This window comes from Mustela erminea, chromosome 1 (assembly GCF_009829155.1).
Source record: "Mustela erminea isolate mMusErm1 chromosome 1, mMusErm1.Pri, whole genome shotgun sequence".
Taxonomy (NCBI): domain Eukaryota; kingdom Metazoa; phylum Chordata; class Mammalia; order Carnivora; family Mustelidae; genus Mustela; species Mustela erminea.
This window is the reverse complement of record NC_045614.1, coordinates 78,515,344-78,539,742: the sequence shown is the minus strand read 5'-3', so window position 1 is coordinate 78,539,742 and position 24,399 is coordinate 78,515,344. Positions and strand designations below refer to the sequence as shown.

General features: G+C 35.8%; 1 protein-coding gene across 4 annotated transcripts in view; it reads right to left on the bottom strand.

Annotated features, from left to right (window-relative positions):
- NGLY1 (N-glycanase 1) overlaps positions 1-24,399 on the bottom strand; it is a 57,603-nt gene that overhangs the window by 14,833 nt on the left and 18,371 nt on the right. For all 4 annotated transcript variants that reach the window (XM_032327412.1, XM_032327148.1, XM_032327336.1 and 1 more), the window contains 5 exons: positions 15,373-15,538; positions 6,884-7,106; positions 4,254-4,375; positions 3,124-3,269; positions 751-861 (listed from right to left, as the gene is read on the bottom strand). In XM_032327412.1, the coding sequence (XP_032183303.1) occupies positions 751-861; positions 3,124-3,269; positions 4,254-4,375; positions 6,884-7,106; positions 15,373-15,538 (768 nt within the window). The remainder of the gene's footprint in view (positions 1-750; positions 862-3,123; positions 3,270-4,253; positions 4,376-6,883; positions 7,107-15,372; positions 15,539-24,399) is intronic.

Sequence of the window (24,399 nt, the reverse complement as noted above, 5' to 3'; positions counted from 1 at the left end):
TGAGCCAAAGAGGGTGAGAAAGCAACCATGAAATGATATTTTACGTGCTGAAAAACACAGCAAATTTTTACATTATCACAGTATGGTGGACTAAATCAGTTGGAGTTCAAAGCCTTTCAAGGTGAGAGGCTCAAGGGCCGTACATTAGAAGGTGAAATTACAAACAGACCCAAAGACACTTCACCTTGAAACTCAATCACTGAGTTAAGGGGATCTGCCCTATCCTAACTGCTTGCCAGAAGCAAAATTAGTGGTTTGGCTTTTAAATCATAAAAAACCCCACACATGTATAATAGTAAAAAATTTCAATATTACCAAAGGGATATTAAACAAAATCTGAATCTTCCTTTTTTAACCTCTAGTGCCTTTTTCCAGAAGAGTCACTGTTAACAATTTCCTGTGCCTTCTTTCAAAAATTTCCATTCTTGGAGAAATGTTATAATTATATTCAAGACACAATTTCTTTGAAAAATAAAAACATACTTTTTATGTCTAGTATTACATACACTGAAATTTTGTTTCACTAAACTTTGGTAAGAGATGTTATTATAACTGAATACACAAAAAAGCCATGATATTTAAAACAAGACCTCAAAGTTTTCAATGAACAAAAAACCCATTTAACATATTAGAATATTTTTGCTTGCAAAATAATGCTGCTACTCTCAGAGTTTCAATGGGTTAAAAACTGGCCATTCCTGATTGTATAAAAACTTTAAATGTCCTCTCAAAAATGCCAAGTGCTCATACCTGTTTATTAAGTCCATTAATAGTTTCTCGAAGTAATTCTTCTTTAACCTCAGTTCTTCTGGAGATTACCTCATCATGTTTACAAGAATATCGCCAAGTGACATCAACCACCTCAAATTACAGAATACAGTATTTAACAAGAATACAACCATCAACCTTAATTTGCTAACTACCAAGAATGTATATAATTCTTAAATAGTTTTTTAAAATGCTATCCTTTGTTTAAATTTTAAAACCTATTAAAAAAAAATATGCTTTTTATTTATTTTTCTACGAGGTACACTTTCAGGAAAGCCTGTGATAAAATGAGATTTCCAGAACATTTAGTTTTTTAAAACTTATTTACAAAGTTGATTTCATAAAATTAGACAAATAAAACCTTGTTTCATTTTTATTGTATTAAATTTACATTAAAGAACTAGTTTGTGACAAAGGTACAAAGAAAATTTAATGGAAAAAAGAGAACATTTTCAACAAATGATGCTAGGGCAACTTGTTATTCTAAGGGAAAACAATGAATTTCAACCCACACAGTGGACTATATACAAAAATTAACTCAAAATAAATGACCGACCCAAATGTAAAACTGAAAATAAAAAACTTTCAAAAGAAGACACAGGATAAAATCACTGTGGCTTGGGCTACGCAAAAATTTCTTAGATACATCAAAAAGCACAACCCATCATTTCACCGTCTATATGAATACTGAATCATTATGTTGTACACATGCAACTATATGTCTGTTATACCCCATTTAAAAGAAAAAAAGCACAATCCCTGAAAGAACAAATTGATTAACTGGCTGTTATCAATTATGTCTCTTCAATAGTACAGACAGAATGAAAAGACACACCAATAACAAGGAGAAAATCTTTGCAAAGCATCTATCTGGAAAATGACTTGTATGCAGAATATATGAAGAATTCTCAAAATTCAACAATAAGGAAATGAACAATCCAATTTTTTAAAAATGGGCAAAGAAGACTATACATGGCAAATTAGCACATAAGAAGATACTCAGTATTATGTCATTAGGGAAATGCAGATGAAAACCACAATGAGATACCACCTCACATCTATTAAGAAGGCTAAAATTAAAACAACAACAACAACAACAAAAAACCAAAACCAGATGACCATACTAAGGATATAGAAGTTAGCAAGCATATAGAGAAACTGGGAACTCTCACATACTGCTGGTGAGTATATGAAATGGCATGTGACTTTGGAAAAGAGTTTAGCAGTTTCTTTTTCCTCCTTCCTTCATTCCTTTCTTTCTTTCTTTTTTAAGTTTAGCAGTTTCTTAAAAAGTTAAACATACACCTACCATATGATCCAGTCATTCTACTTCTAGGCATTTACCAAAGAGAAAAGACAGCATATGGCTTTATAAAGACTTGTGCATAAGTGTTTACAGCAACTTTATTTGAAATAGAAATAGTAAAAAACTGGAAATTACCCAAATGCCCATCAAGAGGTGAATGGATAAACAAACTATGATGCATGCATACAATGGAATATTCAGTAATAAAAACAATTTTTTATGAATTTTAAAATTCTTTTTGAGAGACAGGGAATGGAGTGAGCAAGAGAGAACATGAGTTAGGGAGGTGAAGGGGAGCGAGAAGGGGAGAAGCAGGCTCTCCACTGAGCAGGGAGCTGGACACGGGGCTCTATCCCAGGACCCTGAGATTATGACTTGACTCAAAAGCAGAGGCTTAACTGACTGAACCACCCAGGTGCCCCCAAATAATAAATTATTGATATGTAAGGATAACATGGATGAATCTCAAAATTATTATGCTGAGTAAAAGAAACTAGACCACGCTCACCAAAAAGAACATACACTGTATGATTCCATTTTATATAAAACTCTGGAAATGCAGATTCATATATAGTGAAAGAAAGCAGATGCATGGTTGCCTAGAGAGGGGTAAGAAGGAGGGATAAAAAAGGAGATAAGAAAACTTAACAGGGATAGTGAGCAAGTTCACTAGCTTTTTTTTTTTTTTTTCCAAAGATTTTATTTATTTGACACAGAGAGAGAGATCACAAGTAAGCAGAGAGGCAGGCAGAGGGAGAGGGGGAAGCAGGTTCCCTGCTAAGCAGGGAGCTGATGCAGGGCTCGATCCCAGGACCCTGAGATCATGACCTGAGCTGAAGGCAGAGGCCTAACCCACTGAGCCACCCAGGCGCCCTGTAAATTCACTATCTTGACTATAAAGGTAATTTCATGGGTGTATACAAATGAAAAAATTTATTAAATTACTTATTTTCAATATAAGCTGGTTCTTATATGTCAATTATACCTTCAAAAGCTGTCCAAAAGAAATATTTCATTCTCAGAATGTAATTTTTGTGCTTATGCCTTACCTCATCCTTAGAAAATGCAATGACATAGGAAAGCTTCTTGCCCCACCCAATTTCATAAAGGAGTGGCTTATCACAGACATCTTCACAGGCGTCACAGTGCAGCCACCGCTGCTGAGAAGGAGAATAGACTTCTGTCCAGACATGGTCTACTCAAGAGACAAGAGAGCAACAGAAAGAAAGGAAATGAAAGTTAAGTTTATAAAACCAGAATGATTTCCAACAACTATCCACAAACTCTAAAGGATCACAGAAGAATTTGTAAGGGTCTAAATTTTAGTTAATAGGTCTGAGCATTTTGTGGCACACAGGACTCTTAGCCTACTTGTTTAAATTTTTTTGTCTCTTTGAAATCCTTAAAAATGTTTTTGGACTATGTCCTTTAATGCGGTCAGTTTTAAGCTTAATTAAAAATAATGTGAGCTCTAACTCTAAAAAGGTGAATATATTGAACAATGGCATCAAAAATATCAGGTTCAGTCTTTGCTAATATGAAGGAGCTAATGACACTTTTGAAACTGCAGTCTCTTTTGCCCTGTAAGACCCAAACCCAGTAGGAGGTCTAACAAAGGATCTCTGGTTACTGATGTTCTATATTTGATTGTAAGAGAACAGTAATTCTTAAGTGAAGGTTTCCTTTTATCCTAAAAAACAACAGAAACACAAATAAAATTCTGACAAGGGAAACAACTTTTAAATATGTAGATGAGAACAGTCATTTCTAAAGAAGGACAATAAAAATTTCACATGGTTTTTATTACCTTTTTTGTATACTGAGATTTAAGATTACTACACCTTTTACACTAATTGCTATCAAAACAAAGATTTCTAGAGCATATTACATGTTATTATTCATACAGAAAAAGCATTATTTAAAGTGTCATGGTAAACTGTTTATAAAACAATGTTTATATTGTCACATTTAAAGTGCCCAGCAAAATGTAAGTGTACTACAAAAATCTTGAGATTCCCCACAAAAAACTCGAGGTTGATATTCTTATTTTACAGAAGGCAAATGGAAACTCAGAATGACAAGGCCAGAGAGTAACAGACAGAAAATGATGAGCCCAGACTGTAAACCCAATCTTGAAGTCTGCACAGCCCTATTGCTCTGCTCACACCACGTTTTGTACCTGTGTAATCCCAAACATAGCGAGCTTCAAACCCTAAGGCTCGGCAGCACAGTGTAAAACAATTGGCCCACTCGCCACACCGTCCACATCTTGTTTCCAAAAGTTTCTCAGGGTTATTATATCTGTTTTAAAATAATCATAAAAAAGCTTTGATTCATTAACAACATCAAGAATTTTAAACATTTTTTATTACCTCTGTGCTAAACAGTAATATTTATATTTTTAAAAATTATTTTAATTGAAATATATTTGAAATACAATATTGTATTAGTTTCATTTCACATTCTTAGACAGTGATTATAGAGCCAAGAATATATGATTATTGTTAACAGAAGCTTTTTTGTTACTTTTGTTAATTATGTTAATAGAAGCTTTAATGAAAATGATTAAACAGTGGTACAGCCTTCAAGGAGTTTACAGGCCTTAGAGGAAGAAGAAATTAAAACAAAAACTAATACATGGCAGAATGTGACAAAACCATATATTAGGTCAGATTGAGTCTTATGTGAGAGTGGTTGGGAGGACAGCTTGTATTTAAACTGGGCCTTGAAGGGCAGATTAGATTTGGATAGGGAGAGATTCTCTAGAAAATCTGCTTAAAGCATTGATATTATTCTAATAAGTGATATAATTAGCTCATGCATGTAAAAGGTAAACAACTTAATAAAAATTTTAAAAACTAAGTTGAACTCAATTCTACTTAAAGTACTACTTTTCTGTCTAATGATTTTTTTTTTTTTTTACTTTATTTGTCAGAGAGAGAGAAAGCGAGCGAGCGAGCACACAAGCAGGGGGAGCAGCAGGCAGAGGGAGAAGCAGGCTCCCTGCTAAGGAAGGAACCCAGTTCAGGACGTGATCCCAGGACTCTGGGATCATGACTTGAGCCAAAGGCAGACACTTAAACCAACTGAGCCACCTAGGCATCCCTCTAATGATATTTTTGATTGATTTTTTTTTTCCCCTTCTTAACTCCTTAAAGGTGCTTGCTAATTTGGAAGTTGTTTTTTGAAAGATGTTTGCAACAATGTTTTAAAAAGGTACTCCAATTATCAAATTATCATAAATTGGAGAACACCAAACTTTGCATACTGTGTTGAGAAGGATCTTGGTTGATAAAGCTAAACAAGAAATGGGCCCTAGCTGAGTAGAGATGCTGGCCGTGAGCTTGTGGAAGGAAGCCATTACGTGAATAAACTGGCTCAACAATGACAAGTTTGTCTTAAGTAGACGCTGCTGTTTAAACTAGCTAAATTAAATGAATTTAAAATTAAGTAGTTAAGTAATTGAAAAAAGATGTAAATTTATATGAAGAAGTAATAACCACAGAATTAGAGTATCCTATGCCTCTTCTATATACTACTTGTATCAGTTGGATGATCAGCTTAGCCTAGAATTAATAGCGTTCATCATCCCAACTCTATACATAGTTAAACAAATTAACATCAACAAATTAACAGTTAACAAGCAAACAAGTAGAAAGGAAAACAGTAAATATTTTTGTTAGCCTGTGCCCCTCCACAGGGATATGTAAGGATAACATGGATGAATCTCAAAATTATTATGCTGAGTAAAAGAAACCAGACCACGCTCACCAAAAAGAACATACACTGTATGATTCTTATATCATTATCAGTTTATATCTAACGGCCTAGAAAAGTTTATGAGGAAAGAGATTTAATTATTATTTTTTACCTTCCAATCTTTGCAAAGTACCTGTGCAAATGTATGCTGACTGAAGAAATAACCTGAATTAATTTTATGTCATTCACAGATACTAGATTCTGTATATTCCACAGGGCTGGTTCCTAGTTAGGACACAACTGAGTCCTTAAGCTCCAAAAACAGGGATTTCAAATACTTAGTATCTTTCCCTGACCAGTGATACAATCAACATTTTTGAGTATTGTCAATTTAAAAAAATACTGGTAAGAGGCTTGTGAATTAAAGGATGAAAAAAGTTAACTGAAAAGTGCAAACTTCTTTAGTTTAAAATTTAGGTAATGAGGATATGTTAGGTTGAGCAGGGGAGGCACCTGATTAAAACAAAATTCTGTTGTTAAAAAGAAAACAGCAAGATGGTATTATACTTCTACCTTCCACATTACCATCTGATGATTATTTTAAGTACAGCATTGTCTTTAGTATCACAATTTATCAGTATTATTATTAATGTTGCTAGTGTTATTTTTATGTGCTATCAATCATTATTAAAGTTATCAGGAAGTTGAAGTTATATAAATAAAGATTAATACAAAAGTTACATTAGAAGTGCTAAGACTATACTCAATTTATATTCCAGAGCAAGAATAAACATACATTTCCTATAAAAAGGCAGTAATTACTTTAGACTTTGCAGGCCATATGGCCTCTGCTGCCAGTATTCAACCCTGCCACTGGAATGTAAAGAGTTATCGATCATAAATACATAAATCAGCATAAATGTGTTCCAATAAAACTTTATTTATAAAAATAGGATGTGGGCTGGGTTTAACCTGTCAGCCACAGCTTGCTGACCTCTGCCCTAGAGGAATGTATTTCTAATAATTGAAGAGTTCATCCAAAAAAATTCTTTTCTAACCATTCCATTAAAGAATAATGGAATCTAACTTTACTGTCCCATGGACACCCACCTTGGGAATCGATTGCTGAACTGGCATGCACTGCAGTAATGATCTTCTACTCTGTTTGCACCCCACTTCATCTCATCATCATTGGGGAATAGTGATTCACCTCTAGACTTAGTCTGGCCTCCACATTTGCTGCACAAAATGTCATTGACCCATTGAAAAAATTCTTCCTTAAACCAGTGTAAAAGCTCCAGCAGAAGAAAATCCTCATCACTTACATTAGTACCTGAGAAGTTAAAACAGAGCCAAGTAAGATCTAAAGCTGATAAAAACTAAAAACACACATACATACTTTATTCTCGAATATGGAGCCAAAATAAATGAAAATATAAGAAGATCTAAAAGGTTTTCTCAAATATGATGCAAGAAAAGAATTGTCAGCATATTGTGAACCAAATACACTATACATTTACAGGGGCAGGACATTTACCACTCTGTAACCTCTAATCAACATCATGCACTAACAAGTGAACTGAACACAGCAACCTTTCAGGGAACTGTAGTCAATGTGTAGTTGATCTTGAAACACAGGGAGGTTAAGAAATCAGTTTAATTTTAAAACGTTTAAAAAGAACTACATTCAACTTGTTATCAGGTATACATACAAGTAAACAAGAAACAATAACAAAATCACTAGCAGAAAGCACAGAATTCCAGACACCTTAAAAATTCAACCTATCAGCTTTTCTTTCTTTTTTTTTTTTTTAAAGATTTTATTTATTTATTTGACAGAGAGAGATCACAAGTATGCAGAGAGGCAGGCAGGGAGAGAGAGAGGAGGAAGCAGGCTCCCCGCCAAGCAGAGAGCCCGATGCGGGACTCGATCCCAGGACCCTGAGATCATGACCTGAGCTGAAGGCAGCGGCTTAACCCACTGAGCCACCCAGGCGCCCCCTATCAGCTTTTCTATCAGTGCTTCAACTATACAGTATAATCCATCTGTGAATATTCACCATAAATCACCAGAGGCACAACAATGTCCACACAGTATACAACAACCCTGGCAAGTAAGTACAGCCTATATTATATAAAATTGTACCTATTTGTCAAAATAAAAAGATGTCTCTTAACCACATTCAAGACTGTGGTACCTTGGGTAAGAAGAGAAGGAGAGGAGAAAAGAATATATAGGAGACACATACAGGAGTCCTCATCTCTTTCAAGTTTTATTATTAAGAAGTGATCATAAAACATACATATGAAGGTACTATATGGCATAATGTGAAGATCTAGTATAGTTTAATGCTGGTCACAGGTGTTTGATACATTATACTCTATTTCTATAGTTATACTCCATTTGTTTGATATCGTTCAAAATGAGAAAACTGTATTAGGAAAAAAACTAGAGAATATAAAAGCTAGAAATATATTATGTTCCTGGATGGGAAAACAATACTCCAAACTTGTTACTCCTCTACAAATTAATCTGTAATCTAATGTAAACCCAATTACAAGATAATTTATAAAGTATTTAATTTAAAAAATTTATTTAAAAATATAAAAAATTTATTTAAGAATTTATAAAATAAATTTATAAATTTATAAAATAAATTTTCATAAAATTTGTCTAAGAATATAATAAATTCATTTAGTAATGTCAAAGCACATTACAAAATTTTAATAATTACAATACTGTGATATTGGTGAAAAACAAAAAGCAGATCACTGAAACAAAAGAATGATTCCCAAAAGATCTTTTTTCTTTTTTTAAAGATTTTATTTATTTATTTGACAGAGAGGACAGAGATGACAAGTAGACAGAGAGGTAGGCAGAGAGAGAGGGGGAAGCACGCTCCCTGCTAAGCAGAGAGCCTGATGCAGGTCTTGATACCAGGATCCTGAGAACATGACCTCAGCTGAAGACAGAGGCTTAACCCACTGAGTCACCGAGATGCCCTGATTCCTAAAAGATTTCTAAGTGATACATGCTATCTAATAAAGTTAGCCTTTCAAACTAGTTCTAAGAAGATGACTGTTCACTCAATAATTTGGGGACAATATATCAATTCTATATTGAGAGAAGGAATACTAGAAAGGTAACAGAAGTCACAAAAGAATATGTTAATGACTATGGTAGGGAAGGGCCTTCTTAAGCAAGATGTAGACTGTGAAATCAATAATGGGAAAGAATAAGCTTTCTTAAATTAAAAGTTATAGCTTATGAATTTCAAAAGATACACTAAATGAAATTAAAAAACACCAGGAAAGGGGTGTCTGCCTTCAGCTCAGGTCATGATCCCAGAGTCCTGGGATCAAGCTCAGCATCAGGCTCCCTCCTCAGCAGGAAGCCTGCTTCTCCCTCTGCCACTGCCCCCTGCTTGTGTTCCCTCTCTCGTGTCTCTCTGTCAAATAAATAAAATCTTAAAAAAAAACCAAAAGAAAACAACACTGGGAGAAAAAAAAATGTAATACATCTAACAAAGTATCCAGAATATATAAAGAATTTCTATAAATTGGTAAGAATATTAGCAAACCCATTAGAAAAGTTCAAAGTCTATAAAAGAAGTCCAATAATTTCATTAAGTAGAAATAAGTACTCTCAGTACTTCTGATGTAAACTGAAAGACAATTTGTTTGATAGGATCCTTTACAGTGTTAAGTCACACACCCCTGATACTTCTGTATTTATCTCAGAGAAACACTTGTGCATATACACCACAAGGCATGCTTTGCAAGAATTCTCACTGCAGGAGCATTCAGAATAGAGAAAAATGGTAAATAGTCTCAATGTCTAGCAACAGGGAACTATACAAACATTAGTATAGGCATACTATAGAACACTATGGAGGGTTCAAAAGGTTTCTAAGACAAGTTAGTAAATGAAAACCACCAAGAAACTGAAGATACATGGGATGATAAATTTTATGTAAACCCACACAACTGAAACTATTTTTGCAGGTAACTATGCGTGTAAATACATAGGAGAAGGTATGAAAAGGAACATATCACACGGTAATAGCTGTTACCAACAGAAGAGGTGTAGGACTGACTGGCAGGGAGAGTTTAGCTTTTCTCATATAATATGAAAGTTTGTATTAGATTACAAATGAACTTCAGAAATACAGCACTGCCACCCTTTTTCTCCATCAAGTGCCTAAAGCAGAGTAATCTTTTTAAAAATGCAAGGCCACTAGTCACTTGTGGTTAATGTGTACTTAAAATGTGTTGACTGCGAACTGGACTTTTGATTTTTTAAAGCTTAATTTAAATATAAATACCTATATGTGGCTAGTACTGCCCTGTTTTCTAGAATCTTTTCAATCTCTCCTTTTCCCCTTGTCTTTTCATTCTGGGAAATCTCCTTTACTTGCACAGATTTACCTATCACCCTAAAGTGTACTCCAGGCCTACATTTTCACCTGGTCCAGATAATGGCCAGCAGGTACTTTAAAGCATTTCCCTTCAAAGACTGTTCCTATTGGCTCCTCTAATCTTCTGGTTGTCTGAATTCAAAACTGGACAGTTCTCCTTGACATTTTCCTTAAGCATACACAATGACTTGTCACATCAAATCTCCTCAGCAACTGCAAACAACATGTATTCTATCACCCCAGTAACTCACATCCATTTTCTCCCCTGCTGTCACAATACCCTGTTAACCCTAATTCCTCTTTTGGAAATTCTATTACTACTGTGTTTCCACTCTTCTCTCCTTGCACTCTGTTATTCTTGTTCATCTTACAAGTTATAGCTAGATCAATTAAGCGCACCTCTGAGGTCACTCACGTGCTTAAAGCTTCAATGGTTAATGCAGCTGAATTAAGTAATCAAGAATACTTGACTTCCCTGAGCAATGGCTTTATTTTCTCCTTGCTAATGAACAGACTACATAACCTTTTTGCTTCATGTTCAATCATACTAACATTGTAATGTTAGCTTTACCACTAAGACATGTACATCCTCCTAATTTCTTTGGTCCTTATTTTCTATTTCAAAACTTTGTTGAAAATATTCTTTGTTCCATTTTATCTCTAGTTCTTTTAGGAAAGAGCATATATAAATTATATATACTGATAAATTCAGTATATATTTCTCTGCCTGAAATTCAATGTCAACCAAAATACGATCTCAGCCTACCTGATCTCTCACTACTTGTTTACCCACTCCTTACACTACACACAGCCAGATTTTATTCCTCACTGTTCCCCACATAGAATATAACTCTTCTGCCTCCATACATGCTGTTCACTACATTTGGAACAATACCCCGATCTCTGCCTTAGTAATTCCTGTGGCATCTCAGGTTATTATTCCAACTCATCCTTTATAACCTTAAAAAAAAAAAACCTCAATCTTCTACTGATTTTCACAATACCATTCTACCAACCTGATATATTCTTTCTTCCCTACTTAAAGCTCCATTATAGTGCTCTTAAATTTTTTTTTTTAAAGATTTTTATTTATTTATTTGACACACAGACAGAGATCACAAGTAGGCTGAGAGGCAGGCAGAGAGAGAGGAATGGAAGCAGGCTCTCCGTCGAGCAGAGAGCCCGATGCGGGGCTCGATCCCAGGACCCTGGGATCATGACCTGAGCCGAAGGCAGAGGCTTTAACCCACTGAGCCACCCAGGCGCCCCAGTGCTCTTAAATTTTAAGTGTGAAAGAATATATAGACAAATCTCATAAGTCACACTCTGATGTGAAATTATGGATGGCTTATCTTACCCCCATTTTCTAAATTTTCTACAAAAAAAGCCATGTATTATCTTTATAATTATAGGGAAAAAATGCCAGGCAAATGTCGAGAGGGACACTGCTGTGTCTTCTCTGTGGGGCTCAGCCAAATGAGTCACACATAAAACATGCTCTGGTAAGTACCTGTTAAACAGGCATTTATGTCAGGGATTATCTAAAGGAGCACAGTACTTTAATGTGGACAGGATCTTTGTGATCACATATTAATAAGCATTCTTACTTCATAAATTACAAAAACAAAACCTGTTAATTCAAGAATATGAAGAATTGTCTCAAGGTCTCACAACAATGTTGTTGAATTAAGTCTCAGGCCCAGAATGGTTTTTAAATACAAGAAAATGACATAGTATAATATAATAAAAACAAAACTACCAAAATACAATAGGCTGCAAAATACCTAAATGAGATACGTGAGGAGTGATTAAAAAATGGAAAAGAGACTCATAGTTAATCCCTCAGAGAGACTTCCGGTTTTAGCTCTGACATGTAAAGAGCTTAGAGTTGTCATTCCCATCATTACAACAACAAAAAACTGAACAAACCAAACTCATTGACTTTTCTTGAGCTCCTTAGAGTTCACAGGGCAAACTGTCACCCTGAAATCTGGAGACACACACAAATACAGAGAATCTCAGCCAAATATATGGAATCACAACCAGCCATCTGCTGTACGGAACAGAAGCCACTGGAGCCATTAATTGGTAGAAACACTTAAATGATAATTTTGACAAACTGCTGGAGTCTGAATATGGACAAGCTTTAGTAAGAAACACAATCTTTAGGAGGGGTTCCTTACACTCTTGTGGGCTTTCCTTTCAACAATTCTACCAGGTTTTCTTGGTGAAGAACCAAAAAAGATCCCCTCATAGCTCTGAGAAGAGGAGAAGATTAAGAATTGCAAAGTATGGGGTGCATGGGTGGCTCAGTGGGTTAAGCCTCTGACTTTGGCTGAGGTCATGGTTTTAGGGTCCTGGGATTGAGCCCTGCATTGGGCTCTCTGCTCAGCGGGGAGCCTGCTTCCCCCTCTCCCTCTGCCTACTTGTGATCTCTGTCAAATAAATAAATAAAATCTTGAAAAAAAAAAAAAAAAAGAATTGCAAAGTATGCCCAGAGCCTTTTTTTACAGTTAAGGCTTACTCTTCAGGGAAAAAGATTTTACCAGAGCCTTTGCTGAAGTGGGGAAAGGGAACTTCTCTGACCCTAGCCACCTCTATCTAGCCTTCCTATCTCATCTATGGGAGAAAAAGTTAAGAAAGACTTGGCAGGGTCACAGGTCTGAGGATACAGGCCCACTAAAGCACTGAGATTTAATCATCAGATTACAGAGGGCTTCTACTCCCCCGTGCCTTACCATTACACCAAAAATGCTCTGGTGTAACAACGATGGAATCTACTAAAAGATGCAGACTATATCTAAGGAGGAGTTTTTTGGAAACAACAGGGGAGACAAGAATACCAGAGGAAGTCTGAAGTTTCTGACACCTACTGCTAACATTAAACATAACCCAACTCCTTGTTAAATGGATGTAAGACCTTACATAAAGGGCTTACTCACCTCAGCTCCAACTACCCAATACATCATGTCTAACTTACAACAAACAAATACAAGATGTATTAAAAAGCAAGAAAAATCAGTCTAAAGTGATAAAGCAAGTATCAGAACCACCCATATTTTGGAATTAACAAAGAATTTAAAACAACTATATATTAGGTATTCTCATGAAAAAAGTAAACAACATGTAGGAACAGATGGATAATGTAAATAGATTTTTTTTTGGTCTGTTTAGAAACTTCAAAAAAATTTAGAGGAAATGATAGAAATCAAAAACACTGTAACAGAATGCCTTTCGTGGGCTCATAAGTAGATGGGACACAGCCAAGGACAGAATCAGTGAGCTCGAAGGTAGGTTAACAGAAACTTCCTGAACTGAAAATCAAAGACCAAAAAAAAAAAAAAAAGGAAAAAGAGCACAGAACATCCAAGAACCGCAGGAAAATATCAAAATGGACCAGAACATCTAAGAACTGTGGGTAACTGAGGCAGAGACAGATAAAAGTGAAATAAGAGGGCGCCTGGGTGGCTCAGTGGGATAAGCCTCTGCCTTCGGCTCAGGTCATGATCTCTGGGTCCTGGGATCGAGTCCTGCATCGGGCTCTCTGCTCAGCGGGGAGCCTGCTTCCCTCTCTCTCTCTCTGCCTGCCTCTCTGCCTACTTGTGATCTCTGCCGGTCAAATAAATAAATAAATAAAATCTTAAAAAAAAAAAGCAAAATAGGATACCTTCATTTTGGAATACCAGAAGGAAAAGAGAGAAAGAAACAAAAGAAATATTTGAAGCAATAATGGCCACGAATTTTCCAAAATTAGTAAGATTCCAAACCACAGACCTCAGATGCTTAGAAAACACCAATCAGAAACTACACCTAGACATGTCATATTCAAACTGTAGAAAACCAAAGACAGAGAAAATCTTAAATAAAGCTGGGGATGGGAGTGAGCTGGGGGAAATGGGGAAAACCTTACCTAGACAGGAATAAGGATGAGGATTATAACAGACTTTTTGTCATAAAAAATGGAGACAAGAGGACCGGAGGGTAAAACATTTAAAGTATTGTTGAAAGAAAACCTCACCAACCTAGAATTCTATATCCCAGTGATATTTCCTTCAAAAGTGAAGAAAAAATTAAGGGTTTCTCAGGCAATGAAAAATTGAGGAAATTCATCTCTAGCAGATCTGCTCTGAAAGAAATATTAAAAGAAATTCTTTCGGAAGAGGGAAAATGATATAGATCAGAAATTTGGATCTATGAAAAAGAAGTGTCAGAAAAGGAATATATGAAGGTAAAAGAGAATCTTTTATTTTCTTATTCTTGGCCTAAAAAGTAACTTTTTAAAATCATAACAAGAGCAATGTATTGGGTGATTACAGCATATGATTACAATATTATAAGTATGGAGGGAAGAACTGGGATGATTCTGTTAAAAGGTATCTGCATTATACATTAAGTAGAATAGTGTTTTTGAAGGTAGACACAGTTAAAACATATATTGCAAACTAAGGTAACCCCCAGAGAAATCATATAATCCCCTAGAAAATACAGTATTAAGAAATGACTTAGATAAAAGCTAATCACATAAAAACTCAAAGTAAAAATGCTAACACTGGAAAAACCTGACAACTAAGATCTTAAGACTATTAATGATAACACACAAATATTATTGGTTGATGAATGTGGTAGGTATCGTTCTGAGGCATTTACATGTACTATTTTCATTTATTTAAAAAAATCATCCTATTTTCAAACAAAGAAACTGAGGCACAGAGATCAAATTACTTTCTCAGTAATGCACAGAAAAGTGGCAGAGCTGAATTTATTCCCAGACAGCAGTAGGTGAGAAGAACAATATCATATACCCGTAAATACTATCTCTTTATTAGCCGAAATGAATCAATGGTCTAATCATATGGATTAATCTTCAATGTGGCTTCTAATTCACATTAAAATTCACTAATAATACTATCATATGTTCTACAGACTTAAATTATATTATACCTAAAGAAATTCATATACCAATGATTAAGCTGCAAACATATACTGAGGTTTTAAAAAAAATGTGTTAATGATGTGTCTATGAGGTACACACAGTAATACTTTACCACTGTTGAACATCTTAAAAATCAGAATAGAAATAGGTTAGAATTTTATGATGTATACAGCAAAAGGCAGCATTTCAGTGTTTCTCTTTAGCAACAGATATATATTTAGCAATGAAAGGTTATATAAAGCTACTACCTTTATCCAATTTTCTAGCTCTAGATAACTTTTCTTGAGATCTCCTTTTTAATTCTTGGACTGGAATACAAGCCAGTGCTTTCTCCTGGAGAGCAAGGTTCTCATAGACCAGAACATGCTGAATGTTGGACCGGAGAACTTTTAGAATGACTGAATCAGTAGTAACCTAATAGAAAAAAAAAATACTGGTTAGCTTTTCTTTGTATGCTACAAAAATAACATATAATAAAAAATGGTGGTTCTATGATTTCATAGGTAAAGAGGAATTATGGATTTACTAAAATATAATACTCAAAGCCTACATAATATTAGTTTTAGGAGATACCCTAGGAGTATATCTTTAGGAGATATCTTTGTCACAGTCGAAGATTATCTATTCTCTTTCTCGGAATACATTATTGAGGATATATTTAAACAGAGGTATGCTAGATTCTTGATTACAAGTTTGGATCAAGATAGTGCTCTGAGGGGTGCCTGGGTGGCTCAGTCGGTTAAGTGGCTAACTCCTGATTTTGGCTCAGGTCATTTCTTGGCTCAGGTAATGGCCATAGAGTCCTGGGATTGAGCCCTGAGTCAGGCTCCATGCTCAGCGGGGAGTCTGCATGAGGCTTTTCTCTCCCTCTCCTGCAGCTCCTGCCCCCACTCACGTGCACCTGCGTGTTCTCTCTCTAAATAAATCTTAAAAAAAGAAAAAAAAAGTGCTCTGAGCAATACATCTAACAGCCCTTCCAGTTCAAATCCCCGCAAGTAACATAATTAAAACAAAACAAAACAAAACAAAAAACCCCTCCATATGGCATTAGTAAAGGAAGAGTACTCTTCAAGGATCAGGAATTTTGAGAAACTCCTAAGAATAACAGATACAAATGGTCTAAAGGAAAAAACCATGGCAATATGACTCCCCAAAAGAGTGGATACACAAACTAAAAAAAAAGTTTTCAAAACAATCCCAAAGACAGAGGAGCCACAGGATCCAAAGCAGAAAAGGGCCTTGGAACAAACATTAGTGACACTGGCTGGGCTCTGCAGGAGGAATAGCCAGATATCTCCCCGCTGTCCCCACCCCATCATTCCTTCTCAACAAAGAACCATGCTTCTGAGAAGTGAGAGAGGCTGCTTAGTCCCAAAAGGAAAGAGAAACATCCAAGCTCAGAACAGCAGCTTCTGGTACAGCCCATCTTGTCATGTTCTACCCCTACCCATGGTTGCTAGAAGCAGATGCCACATTGACAGGCTAGCAGGACCTCTCAGACTCACTGGATCTGCAACAATCCACACTGTTGCAACGATACACTAGAATCAACATCAGAAGAACTAACCCTGTGGCCATAATACCAAGTCTATCTTCAGAGATTTGACAGAAACTGTATTCAGAGAAAGACAACTATGGATCTTGGAAATTAAAAATTTAAACACTGAAATACAGTATACATTGTGTCAAACAGTAGAATAAACATAGTTAAAAAGTAATCAATTAGAAGACTGAGCCAAGACATTTTCTGAAAATGTGGCACAAAAAACCCAAATAGATGCCGAAGATAAATCCAAGTTTCCAAATCCAGTTAACAGAAGTCTAGAAAGTAGAGCAGAAACAGTAGAAAAGAGAAACTTCTCAAAGAAACAGTGGAAACCAATTTCTGAGAGCTGAAGAGCCAGTATGAATGGAAGAATAAAACAAAGCATATAGTAGTGACATTTCATAACAGTTAAGTAGAAAAACAAAATCCCAAAGCCTTTTATGAATCTGATAATGTCATTGGAAACAATGAAGCAAATTCTTTGAAAATCTGAGGGAAAATGACTCGGAATATAGGATTCCTACCCAGTCAAGCTAATCACACAGGAGGGCAGAATAAATACGTTTTCTGATATGCAGCAGTACAGAAAGTGTACCACTCACAAATCTTATCTAAAAGAATTCTTAGAGAAGTTATTGTGTCCTCAAAATACAATATAATCAAAGTAAATAAACAGATGACCCAGGAGTAGAAACTGATATAAATAAAAGCGGGAGAAGTGAGTTAAAAAAATAAACTAGTAAAACCTAAGTTCTGATTATAAATAATAACTGAAAAGGAAAATCTCAATTTTTCTCATAAAGAAGGTATCAGGGAAGGGAGCAGAAAGAGTTAAAGCTTTCTGAGGTTCCTGTCTTGTTATGTTATTAAAAAAATATAAAAGTTGGAGTGGCTAGGTGGCTCAGTCGGTTGAGCCTCTGCCTTCTGCCTTTGGCTCAGGTCATGAGCTCAGGGTCCTGGGATTGAGCCCTGCATCGGGCTCTCTGCTTGGTGGGGACACTGCTTCCCCCTCTCTCTCTGCCTGCCTCTCTGCCTTCTTGTGATCTCTCTCTCTGTTAAATAAATAAAAAAATTTAAAAAATATCTGTATTAAAAATTTAAGGGCAATAGGGGTGCCTGGGTGGCTCTGTGGGTTGATGCCTCTGTCTTTGGCTCAGGTCATGATCTCAGGGTCCTAGAATCGAGTCCCGCATCGGGCTCTCTGCTCAGTGGGGAGCCTGCTTCCCTTCCTCTCTCTCTGCCTACTTGTGATCTCTGTCAAATAAATAAAATCTTAAAAAAAATTTTAAGGGCAATAATAGAGGACTAAATAAAGAAGATATTTAACTTTCTAACTTCTAAACAGAAAATAGTGGAAGAAAACTGCTCTCAATATAAAACAAAGATAGAAAAAAGGAAAAAACAAAAGCAAGGACACAGGTAACACAAAATAAGAGGTCAGAAATAAATTCAAACATATTAACAATTATGGTAAATATGAACGGATTAAATATGTATATTAAAATGCAGAGTCAGATTTATTTAAAAAATAAAAACCATTATCAAATACTCCCTGACATTATCCAGGACTTTAAAAAAATTTTTAAAATTTTTAAATAAATTTATAATGTATTATTAGCCCCAGGGGTACGGGTCTGTGAATCGCCAGGTTTACACACTTCACAGCACTCACCATAGCACATACCCTCCCCAATATCCATAACCCCACCATCCTTCTCCCTAACCCCCTCTCCCCGGCCCCCCTCAGTTTGTTTTGTGACATTAAGAGTCTCTTATTATCCAGGACTTTATAAAGTCCTGGGGATGGATGTCTAAGAGACATCACTTTATTGTCTAAGAGAGAGGAAAGGTATTAAATAATGACAAAACCACCATATTAAGTCAACAAATATTTGTGTATAAATGTGTGTATATGTTACATACTGGAAAAATAACAGAGACCAAAACAGTCAAGGATATTATCCTCACGAAGTAGTCTATTGATACAGAAACTAATACTGGTACAACAATGTTCATTTACTCAAATATTTAATGTGCCTTTATTATTTGCTAGGTACCGGGGCTATAATGGTAAGTTAGTCAATTTAAAACAGGTGTAAGAAGAAGCAAATACAGAAGATAGTGACACTGTACAACAGGGTTCTGAACCTAGAACTCCCTGAAAAAAATGGTATTTTTTATATTTGCGGTTGAGTACTAAGGATAAGAAGCTAATAGGAAAGGGAAAAGGTGAATCCTATTGGAAGGAACAGCATATAGGTAGCTGGAGAGTGTGTTTGTGGGGATATGTTCAGGAAATTATGTAGGATCAGAGAAAATTCAGGGTGTTAAGAGCATGGAGAACCAAGGGGGAATGGTGGAGAATGCTGAGGATGATGCGGAGTTAATAAGCAGCTATCTTTCTGGTCTACCTCCATTGCAATGGGAACCTATTAAAGACTTTTAAGCAAGGGAGTAAAACCATCAGATTTACATCTTCAAAATATCACTCTAGCTGAATCTTGAGAACGGAGGTTACAGATGATCCAAGGGGGGCCTACTGCAGAACTCTGAAAGAGCTAGTGGCTTTAGTAGGAGTAAACTGAATAAAAAGAACTTAGGAAACAGGATCAGCAAGTCTTGGTGACTGAACTGTGGAGTCAGGGGGCAGCTGGAAAAGTAGGAAAATATATTAGTAATATCTGAGGATTCTGAGTGAACAACTAACTGGGTCAATGGCTGAACCACTTATGGTAGAAGAAAAACCAAGAAATGATTGACCTAAAGATGATGAACGGTTAAGTAAAAATGAACTGAACAAAAGTACATTAAATTTGGCAGCATGGAGGTTTTTGATGATCTTAGGAAGATTTCTGATAGTGTTAGTAAAAAAACAAATTGTAAAAAATTTAGTTGTGTAACTGTGTCCCAAAATGGCCTATAAGTACCTAAAGCAGCAGCATAAAATGGTCTATGGGAAAGTGTACAGAAATTATTAGAACTCCTATTTTTTTTTTTTGCCAAAAAAAATTAAAGCAATTAGGTTATAAGAACACTTAGTATTGGGTGATTAGTGGCTAGCAAGCTGGCCTGAGGAAAGAAAGGACCACAAAGTACAGGGGGAGTTAGAACTGGCACTTTCACATTTAATACTACTTACCATATTACAAGGTTTGGCAATTCATATGTACCTGGCTAAGTGAATTTACAGATTATGTTATACAGTTTTCACTAACAAACGCTCAACCTGTAAAAGATTACAAAGACTGGGAGCACTTGGCTGGCTCAGTTGGTGGAGCATGCAGGTCTTGATCTTGGGGTTGTGAATTCAAGCCCTAAGTTGGGTGTGGAGGTTATTTAAAATATTAAAAAAAAATCGGGGTGCCTGGGTGGCTCAGTGGGTTAAAGCCTCTGCCTTCGGCTCAGGTCATGATCCCAGGGTCCTGAGATCGAGCCCCACAATGGGCTCTCTGCTCAGCAGGGAGCCTGCTTCCTCCTCTCTCTCTGCCTGCCTCTCTGACCACTTATGATCTCTGTCTGGCAAATGAATAAATAAAATCTTTAAAAAAAAAATCTACTCATCAACCTAAATCATGTTCTGAAGGTCTTTTGAGTGTAATACTGTGATTATCTTTACTTTAAAATTTTATTTATCTCAAAGAACACGAGCAGGAGGAGAGGCAGAGGGAGAGGGTGAGAAGCTGACTCCCCGCTGAGCAGGGAGCCTGATGCGGCTCAATTCCAGGGCCCTGAGATCATGATCTGAGGCAAATGCAGACACTTAACCAACTGAGCCACCCAAGCACCCCTCATGTCAATGATATATTAACACATTTTTTTTTAATTTTTAATTTTTTTATAAACATGTATTTTTATCCCCAGGGGTACAGGTCTGTGAATCGCCAGGTTATATTAACACATTTTTAATAATTAAAAATATTGGGGCGCCTGGGTGGCTCAGTGGGTTAGGCTGCTGCCTTCGGCTCGGGTCATGATCTCGGGGTCCTGGGATCAAGTCCTGCATCGGGTTCTCTGCTCAGCAGGGAGCCTGCTTCCCTCTCTCTCTGCCTGCCTCTCTACTTGTCATCTCTCTTTGTCAAATAAATAAATAAAATCTTAAAAAAAAAAAAGAATTAAAAATATTTACTCACTAGCTTCTGTTGACATTTTTTCCTGATACAGTATAATGGCAGAACAGTACATGTATATAATTTATAAACAAAAATTTATAAGGCTGGGTGCCTGGGTGGCTCAGTGGGTTAAGCCGCTGCCTTCGGCTCAGGTCATGATCTCAGGGTCCTGGGATCGAGTCCCACATCGGGCTCTCTGCTCGGCAGGGAGCCTGCTTCCCTCTCTCTCTCTGCCTGCTTCTCTGTCTACTTGTGATCTCTCTCTGTCAAGTAAATAAATAAAAAAAATCTTTAAAAAAAAATTTATAAGGCTATGCTCAAACATTTTACTGATAGTGTACATGACTAAAAAAGGAAAGCTTGCTAGACATGTATATGAGAAGTAAAGATACAGTGATGAGTACATTTTCTTTCAGAAAATTTCTGTAAAGAAATGAGACCCAGAGGACATGTAGTACGCAGGGATATATGTATGTTGGCTTGTTTCTCAGATATAAGAGTTTACAGGAAGGTTTCCTAAACATTAATCTGCTTGTGAAAAACACAGATTACCTAATTTCACCCCCATCCCTTTCCGATTTAGCCAGTCTAAGGTTGGGTTACATCTAGGAACCTGAATGTCCAGCTCATCCTGATGCCAACAGCCTAACCTTAGATGAAAACCGCACTAAAGCAAGGTTTAAATGCCAATGAGAAGAATTCCCAAGATAAGACGAGGTTCAAGACTGCACATAGTCCACAGGAGATTCCACATTGAACGGAGGAGAAGGGATGCAGGGACAAAGAAGGAACTGCCTTTTATTAAGAGCAGACACGGTTCCCCATTCACAGAAGGGATGAGTGCAAGAGATGATTAAAGAAACTTACTGAAGATCTCGTGATGAGAAATCCAGGGTATTCCCAAGAGGGAGGAATACGCTCTTTTACCAAAACTGATACAGAAACACACAAAACAGGTCTCCATTTTTAAAGAACTCTTACAAAAAGGAAGCACAGCTATATTTTTGCTGTTGTTTTTACATGTAGGTTTTCATTTACTGAGAGAGGGTAAGAACTCATCTAGAGAATTTTTCTTTTCAATTTGATACTTCCAATCTGGAAACCACCTCACTCTTTGTGGTTTTTATGGCACTGAAACAATCCTGAATGAGAGTTTATTTTCTTGCCTGATTTCTTTACATATTCTTTGGCACAACTCCATACACACTAAGAGATAAAAGCAAAGTCTGCTGGTTGCATGGTGACTACAGCAGTGGGGCAACCACATAAACAAGTAGCAGGTAATTGCCTGAGAGAGGTGAAGTTATTTGGCATACAAACAGAAGTTCAAAATGTGCAATCTGTCTGGTTTTAGGTCAAAACGATGGTTTGCTTCACTGATCAATACTTATATTTCAATTATTTTGGTTTCTAATTGAAATATATTCAAGACTCTTCATTAATTAAAAAAAAATGTTTATTTTATCAAATCATGTGATATAATCCGTACAAGCTGGATTAGCAAATTTACTTTACTTTACTTTAATTTAGTAAATTTACTTTACTTTACTTTAATTTAGTAATGGACCAGGGGTTCTCAAGACCACCAGTCTTCCTTCTGCCTTTATGCAGCCTTGTTGTGACTTTTAAATTTAGAATCTTTTTAAGCATAGAAGTTCTGTTTAATAATTTAACATTAGTTTTAAACAGTTTGTGACTTTAATCACCTTATTTCTTACAATCCCTCTTTTTTTTTTTCTATTTATAAAAGTAAATGTTGTTGTAATAAATTGTCAGTAAATACCGAGTGGTATAAACAATATGGAATCACCCATAATTTCACCCTAAGATAAAATTATGGCTAAGATACCTGTGTATAGCTTTCCATACCTTTTGAAAATTAAAGTATGTGTGTATGTGCATTTTTAATAAGAAAATTGAAATATTATATACATATACACGACATATGTTGTTTAATTTTGGAATTCTCAGTTTATCACTTTTCCCCCATATAACAACTCTCTTAATGCCAAAAAGACCGTATCATCATTTTTAATGGATGCTAAGAATCCTGGTATATGGACATGTTGTAATATAAGTGAGCCCCTATTGAAGGTTATGTAGTATTGTTTACCTTGAAGAATGGTAGATTCACAAGAAACTGGAAATCTAATGTCCGAATAGAAGACTTCTTATCAAATAAAGATCATATAGAGATCCAGACTAAAACATTTCCTATGAGATTAAGTTTAAACCAACTCAAAAAAAATAAGCCAACTCATTTTATCATTGTCTAACAATACAATATTACACACATAATTTCAAGAGTAATTTCAGATGATAATGCTATTAAATAAATAAATGCATACCCATACACACAATGGGCAATAATTTCTAGAGTGATTAGAGTTGATGAAGTCCTTAACAATTCTATACAAATGCTAAAAGCAGGCATGTGGCAAATAAAAGTATGCAGCTAAACTAGTTCTGTAATAACAGAGGCTTATTTTAAGCAAATCATACTTCAGAATCACATATTTTCAACCTAAATAAAGTTGCAAAATTGGAAATATAATGCCTTTAACATTCCAAGGTCTATGTCTTTGAAAAACTCTCTCTGCTGTTTCAAAACTGCTTTTCAAAGACAAAGGGTATAAAAATATATAAAGGTTTATTGGGAAATTATGTCCTTTAGGAACACTAAACACTCAGCATGTATAACCAGCAAATTTAAAAGTCAATTGAGTCATTAGGGAAATGCAAATTAAAGCCACAATGAGATACTCCCCAAAATCCACTAAAATTGCCATAATAAAAAAAACAGTAACAAGTGTCAGGGAGGATATTGAGAAACATTCACGCACTGCTGGTGAGAACGTAAAATGGTGCAACAACTTTGGAAAACAGCTTGGCAAGTTCTTAAACCATTAAACATAAACTTACCATACAACCTAGAGGTTTCACTCCTAGGAATCTACCCAAGAGAAATGAAAACACAAAGCCTTGTATGTGAATATTCATAGCAGCCTTATTCCTAATTGGCAAAGATGGGAAATAACCCAAATATCCATCAAGGAATACTATCCAGCAGCAAAAAGGAATAAAATACTGACACATCCTACAATATGAATAAACTTCAAAAACACACAAAGAAGGCAAAAGCAAAAAACTACATATTGTGTAATTCCATTTACATAAAATATCCAGAGAAAGCAGCAAAATAAGTTTCTAACAACATCAACTCTTATTGAGTATCAGGATATTCCAGGACTTTACATCTTAAAGGAAAAGCTTACTGGCAAACTTCAACATCACTAACACTTTGATTTGTATTTCAAAATTTTACTTGATGCAGTTTTAACCAAAGAAATATTGTAATAGTTATGAGCACATCAGTGCTCAGGATTTATCTAGTTTATACACATTCAGTGCTTTTTATTTTTATTTATTTATTTATTTTAACAGATTTTTATTTATTTGACCGAGAGATCACAAGTAGGCAGAGAAGCAGGCAGAGAGAGAGAGAGAGAGAGGAGGAAGCAGGCTCCCTGCGGAGCAGAGAACCGGATGCAGGACTCAATCCCAGGACCCTGAGATCATGACCTGAGCTGAAGGGAGAGGCTTAACCCACTGAGCCACCC